Source organism: Pinus tabuliformis, chromosome 1_1, assembly GCF_031772625.1.
Source record: "Pinus tabuliformis cultivar Carrire ecotype Pingquan chromosome 1_1, CPIR1, whole genome shotgun sequence".
Taxonomy (NCBI): Eukaryota; Viridiplantae; Streptophyta; class Pinopsida; order Pinales; family Pinaceae; genus Pinus; species Pinus tabuliformis.
Window position 1 is genome coordinate 432,303,693 of NC_142297.1, and position 7,302 is coordinate 432,310,994.

Here is a 7,302-nt window from a genome sequence, read left to right on the forward strand (position 1 = left end):
TTGGTGGATTGGGCACAACAGAAGAGTGCCTGGGATTTTCGCCTGGGTAATTTGACTACAGACTTATTAACACTACGCCCTGAAGAACCCCTTCTATGTAAAAGAGAGCTAGTTTGGCTGCCAACGCGTGAACGGGATCACAATTAACATAAGAGCTGCGCCCTCACTGCTGATTTGACGGGGGTTAGGGTGATTCAGAGTGATTCTTAACATCTGTTGCGCCTTCACATAGACTGATTTGATGGGGGTTACCTGTCTTCTGTTCACATTTCATTCCAGGTGACATTGTGCATGTAGCATCGGGGCTACGTGTAACTGATTTTTTTGCTATATACTAAGCTTATACATCATTTCGTCGTTACTTTGCGGCTTTGTTATTTCGACTTCGTTACTTTGCGGCCGGGTCCAGGTACTCTTTATGTTTTCTAATCTTGCAAGCAGTTTATCTTTGTACTATTACATGATTTTATAAGCTGGATTATGTTTTATAACGGTCGTTCCATATTTTATATAAAACTTGGGTTTCAGTTGATGGGTTTTATTACTCATAGAAAGCTTCCATTGATTTTTCTTCGGATATTTCAATTTTCGTCAATCCTATGGATGCCTCCATGTATTACAGTGATTTTATTTTAATTGTTTTTCTTACATTTATGCTCTGTTACCATTTTCGGTAATTTTAAGCGGTGCCTGCATTACAATTTTCTGTAATTTTAAGCGCTGCCTACATGTATGTCAGTGATTCTGTATTAATTTTTTTCCTTCATTTATATTCTCTTATGTTTTGCTACGGAAATGATATTTTTTTCTCGAATTTTCTTGTATGGTTGCTATGATATATGTTTCATGTTTCCATGTCTGTGCGGTGCACCGCTTTTATTTATTAAATCAAATGATTTTCTCAATACAAAAAGATAGTCTGTATAAAGTCACTATAATTTCCATAGGCTAGACAAAGATACACAGAAACAAACTAAAACAAAAAGAAACTAGACCAATGAATAATTCAGTTATTTAATACATATCCTTTTTTGTTTTCTTAAACCAATGACCTACTTCACCGAATTAACCAATTCTGTTGCCTCAAATACAAGTTTAACGAATTTACAGAAATGTACGTGCCTGAAATCGATATAAATCACAGTGAAAGAAAAAAATGCCTCAAATATAAGCTAAGGTACTACTATTAATGTTACTACTATTAATTAGGAAGAATTTAGTGCATGGGTAATCGAATGCGCACATTTTTCACAAGGTAGTGTTTTCCCTTAAAAATACTGAGAATTAATTCTTTTTGTGCAATATACAGTTCTTGTTCCTTTTCTGAACAAGTTGACAATGCCTGATCTGCTACAGCCATAAGTTGCTGCTTTTCTGATTCTACCCTGGCCTTGGTAACCTCAATTGCCTTTTGATCTTTCTCTTTCAGCTCAAGATCTTCTTTCTGTAATTTGTCCCAAGCACATTTCAATGACTAACTATTATTGCTATTAGACTGTGTGGTCCATAATTCCATGCGGTTGTTTTGCATATTTCATATAAAGCTCTGTCTTTGTTTGCATAGCGAGGTCTCTCTATCACTGTCTTAGAAACTTCATCTGTTATCTGGTGTTGGATTTGTCATATCAAATTGCATTTGTTTTTAAAGTCCAAATCAGACACTCCTATTTATGATAGGAAAATGTATCCATAACTAGATGTATTATCTATCCAGAATTTCATCTACAATGGCTTTACTATAAGAGGTTCTGAGATGTCTATTGCCATTAAAAAAAGCTAAATGCCAAGTGCCGTTTGCAATTTGGTTTGTCAATCATGAAATGAAGCTTTCGGAGTTTCCTCTCGGAATAGGCTGCTTCAGAGGCTTACAGAAATCTTTCTATTTTTAGCTTATAAAAACACGGACGACTTTTTCTTTCATTGGAATTTGGAGGGATTTCATAATTGCATTGTGATCCAACTCATGAACTCTGCATACATCTATTCTGTGATATACATTTACATCTCAAACGAAGACGGAGAGAAATCCACTGAACAAAAACGAAGAACGAAGGGAGAGAAATCCAAGAAACGGAAAGGAAGAGAAAGAGGAAATCCACAGAACAGAAAGTCAATGGCAATGCCAATGGAGGAGCAGAAACGCAAGAGATGGTTGTCCCAATGTCATGAAGATCCTGACATTGACGGTTTTTTAAAAGCCCCAAACCTTGTAAAAGAACTGGTTTTGCTTCACTTGGACCGCTGGGTGTACTTTATAAGTCGGATACCCCTGGAGATCCGGTGGAAAAAGGAGATGGGGTGGAGCATTTCTCAACAGGAGGAAAGGCTGCACGTATTTATCTCCTTTCAAGATTTCGTGGAGAATGACTGGGGCTGTGAAAACCTCAGCCTTCTAATTTTTTATTGGCCGTGGCGTTGCACTGTGGTGGTGGACTGCGCCCGCACCATCCAGTGTACACATGATACCTGCTATTATTATATAGCGGATGATGACGAGCGCTTCCAACAACTTACCGACCCAATTCCCTTGAAGCAGTTGGTGTTGGACTACAGCAATCTATTTTATCCAAATGGTTGGGATTGGGACGTCTCGACAAGACGGAAATCTCTCCTCAAACGCTTCAATAGAAGGATGGCACAACCCTCAGATTTGAAGGTATTCCGCTCATTTCTAATTAATTTCTCCAAAATATAATATTATTTTCTATTCTTTCTTGAATCTTTCTCGTCATCTCATCTGTTTTTCTTTAATCTTTTTCAACATTTCTTTCCTGTATAGCTGAATATGGATTGCTTTTTGCAGCCCGGATCCACATAGTGGCGTCGTACTCAGTTTCAAGCTATCATTTTGCGTGGCTCGTCATAGTCGTCCATTCCAAGCTACATTGCGTGGCTCATTATCGTCGTCAGCCAACCGGGTCGCCTAGACATTATTTTATTTTCTGTCCGTTATTTGCATCCTCTATTGTTATGTTATCGTGGCGTGGCCCAAGATCGTTATTATCTCCGATCTATGTAATGTCGTCAACCTTTAATGTCATTTTAAAGTTAAGAGTTGTTCTATTCTCCTTTCATTTAACGTGACCGGGTTTGCTAGACCGCCCGGGTCTCCTCCAGAGGTACGTATTCCCTATTAGCGCTGGGGTTTATTCTCGTGCAGGGTTTACGTTGAACTAAGTTTCAACTTTCAGAAAATTAGGATTCAGATAGTTCCGCCAGATGAAATTTGTGGGAAAATGAGCTTTTGCCTACCTTTTGCTCTTATGAAAGCAACTCAATGCAACAAAAATCAATGTCAATTTGCTATCTCTGATTTCAACGATGCTTGCTGCATTTTGCTTCTTAAAAACTCAGTTCCTTCCAATACTGTAAAAGTTTATATACAGAAGCTGCATTTTGCTTCTTAAAAACTCAGTTCCTTCCAATACTATGAAGACTATGCGCAACCAAAACTTTGTATCAGAAGCTCTACAGCTAGGCTACATTGTTGCTGGGCAACTCTTTAATGCAGTGGCACTAACTTGTAAAAGTAACTTGGCAGGGACTTGCTGCGATGCAGCTTCCCTTGTTATATTTGAATTTGTTTATATTAACTCATTTTAGTATTTCTAGTCACTCTTGTTTTTAGTAGATTAACTAGGACTCTCTTCCGACCATAGGTAGCTTCCCAAACAACAGTTTGACAGCACGATAATAATTGAGGATGTATGTTAGGTCACCTTCAGTTTCTCTATATCCATCCTTTGCCTGATTTCCAATAGGCCTGTTCCAATTGCCATTTGAATCTTGGAAAAAATCTAACTCGAGACTCTTAGCACCAACCGTGTAATCAATAATTAGTCAAATTAGCTACATCAAGTTAGCATCCATGTATGACATGAATTTTAACATCTAACTTGGTTTCCCTTTAACTCTAGATTCTTCCGCAAGTTAAAAGGGGGTGGGAAATGTGCATACTGGAGTTATGCTTACGACATTCAATTTGGCCACATGTAAAGAAAACCATGTGCTCAATTACGAAACTAAGTGTCAACCAATTTCAGTTAACAACCCATGATAGCTAATTTGTAATCCAGTTAATGAATGCCAAGAGACCGTGACTCAAGGAACGCATCACCTTTAAAAGGTTACGACGCTATATCATATATGGAATCCACTTGAACTCGAGACATCCTCAAATGACAACCACAAATTACAACTTCGAAGTGGCAATTTTTGGTAAAAAAAGAGAATAAACAAACACTAAGTGTTACCATCCCACTCAACTTTAGCTTATGTTATATAAGGATCACTCATTAAAAAAAAAAATCCTTAAATAGTTATGACACAAATGAGTGGAGATGAAATTTTGTATTAGAAAGTGAGTTAAATGACTTTATATATATGAGAATTGGTTTGAAATAATAAATTTATAAGAATCGGTTGGTTTTAAATAGTTAGATTTATTATTATTTCAAATTTAGTTAATTGTATTTTGTACAACACTAGAACTTTTCTTACTTACATTCTCATAATTTTATAAGTATTTTGATTTATAAGAATTATTTTTAAAATAGCTTAATTAGAAAAAATATAGGAGAAGAGATTGCATGATGGTATTGTGGTGTAACTTTATATAGTACATATATAAAGTTTCTTAGGGGTGAACTTGTGGATTGTCAAAAGTGAGGGGATGTCGAGGTAAAACCATGTCTAGTGAGTGAAGAAAAAAGGAATAACATATGATTGATTGATATATTTAATGGTCAACCTTGCTTCAAGGATGTCGCCTCTTAAAGAAGGGAAGAATGAAACAAAATCCTAACAATGGACATCAAGACAAGTCCATTAGATATGAAGAGATATATAATCATATAATATGCTCAGCTAGTTGAGGTCATTTGAGAAAGTGCATAAGACATTAGCTATTAATGCTAGATGTGAAGAAATTATAAGTGGTCAAATTGAGAGAATAGTAATACAATTCATCGAAGAAGCACAACAATTGCACTCAAAACTGGAAGGAAATATAATTTAATATAGTGTGCAATTAAGTTGGTAGAATAATAAATATATTATTGGAATGAGATAATGGAATATTAAGTAAGAGCCAACAATTTTAAGGAAAGAAGGAAAGTTTCTAGGTTGATTTCAATATTAGCAATGTAAATTGGTAAAGTTACCCTATCTAATAAAGGCAAAGGTGGAACTTGTGATTTTTATAATGAATATAACAAATCATGGCCCTTGGAACTATGACCAACGTAGAATGAGCAAATGATTAAAATGAATAATAGATATATACTTAAGGTAAGCGAGTGGGAATTTCACAAACAAGTAAAATAAGTCAAACATAAGAAATAGCTATCATAGAACATAACTAAAGATTTTGATTTATGAATAATTAGGATGAAATAACTTATCAATCTTGAGACATTCCATGAGTAAATATCCCTGTGGAAAATGGTTGTGGAATCATAGAAGTATTTTCCTATAAGAACACGATAAGAATAAATGTAAACTCTAAATAAGGATGATGCCTACCAAGACAGAAATATAGCGAATCGACCAATGAAGTTAAATGATCATGATAATTATGATGGTGATTTTAAGGAATTATAGGAATTATGATGACATTAGGTTGTAGAGATAATCAACCCATGAGTGGATTGACAATTTAATTAGACTTCATATAGGACAACTTATCAAGGTTGTGTCATTAGTATTTAAAGAAGTTATTGCCAGGCACATTAGGCATACAAATCTTTTGTGGATGATAATGTTAGTAGTGATTCCAAGTGTTGTAGATTTTAAATTAAAGATTGTATTTGGCAAGTCAAAAGTTAAGGGGAAGAATTCCTAGTCAAACTTGAATAAAGGTGAGTATGTGATAAGAAAATCTTTTTAATGTGAACAAAAATAATGATCAAGTTATGGGTAAATCACCAAGGATCAACCTTCCCTTGTGCAAGTGGATTAAGCATGACAAAATAATTAACTAATGATGACCTAATGTTTGTGTGTCATTAAGTAGAATGGTACTAGAATGAATAAGAAAAAAAAGTATAATGATCATGGAATTTTAATTTTGATATGGATGAATTTCACTAAATTTCTTTGGGAAAGGAAGAATACATGACTAGAGATTAAGGCTCAAGATGATGAGGCTCTTTTGAAGCTTAATGATGTACTTAAACAAATATACTTATTGTGTAAATAATCAACTTCCTAGTTGAAAGAATAAGAAATGATTATTGAAAATTAATTGGTATCTTGATGAAAACATGACACTAATATAATTGATGAGATAACCTAGATCCTAGATGGACGTTGAATAATCATATTTTATAGTTGGTATTCATTGTTTATACAAACAAATAAAATTGATCTTTATGATGAACCATGATAAAAATTCTTATAGTGTATTATTGTTCTATATATGATAAGTATTGAGTTGATTCTCATATTAATGATGTTTCATGATGTGGTGGTATGTGGTAAATGGATATAATTCTGATGAGAGGCTAAAGATGTATATGTGGTGCTTATTTATTTATTTGTTATGATAATGATGTTGTATGTTCATGATGGATATGATATGCATAGGGATTGAGATGTATATTGACATTAGGTCCATTTATTATGCAGTGCCATGATATATCTTTGTTGCATATATATTGATGTTATAACTTATGAGGGCATTTTATGATGTGAAGCATGGGGTAATCACATTCAGATTTTATGACATGCATGAGCATGTAGTTCTTTACTATTCATAATGTTGTGATAACAATGATGTTATGTTATTAGGATGACATACAAGAGTTGACATCTGGATTGTTTTCTATGATGTTATGATTATAACTAATGCATTGGATGCACATTGAGATGTGGTGATTGATAGGAACTCTACAAATGGGCTAAGAGGGTCGTGTTATTTGATGATATTATGGGATCCCATACTTGTGAGGGAGAATATGTAACACCATATGGGTTGGGGATAGACTCAATCAACACTACATATGTCGATAGTTCCTTTGTCTTGTATAGCTCTTGATGGATATCTCTTGAGGGGCTATAGGACCATCTTGAGGAGGTTGAGTGCCTAATATTAGAGGCCAAGTGCCTGGTATTGGATTGGGATGTCGAAGTCTTGTGGGGTTGTAAGGAATTCAATGCATGGGGTTGTGCACCTTAGTGAATGTGGAGGGAGTGAGCCAGCCTTTCAAGATGCTTGGAAAAACACTGCATGGAGTACGGAGTCTGGTGCCTTCCTTGGGGAAGATGAGGTTTGATCCTAGGCGCAAGCCTTGGGGTCAGCCT

The 7,302-nt window shown here is 35.1% G+C and overlaps 1 protein-coding gene across 1 annotated transcript; it reads left to right on the top strand.

Annotated features, from left to right (window-relative positions):
- The first annotated feature begins 524 nt into the window (after positions 1–524).
- On the top strand, positions 525–3,311 carry LOC149213565 (uncharacterized). Its single transcript, XM_089392047.1, has 2 exons — positions 525–2,656; positions 2,804–3,311. The coding sequence occupies exons 1-2, from the start codon at positions 1,964–1,966 to the stop codon at positions 2,816–2,818; spliced, it is 708 nt and encodes a 235-aa protein (XP_089248173.1). The 5' UTR covers positions 525–1,963; the 3' UTR covers positions 2,819–3,311.
- The last annotated feature ends 3,991 nt before the right edge of the window (positions 3,312–7,302 follow it).

Coding starts and splice junctions, on each gene's coding strand:
- LOC149213565 (XM_089392047.1), top strand. CDS start 1,964: ATGAACTCTGCATACATCTATTCTGTGATATACATTTACATCTCAAAC.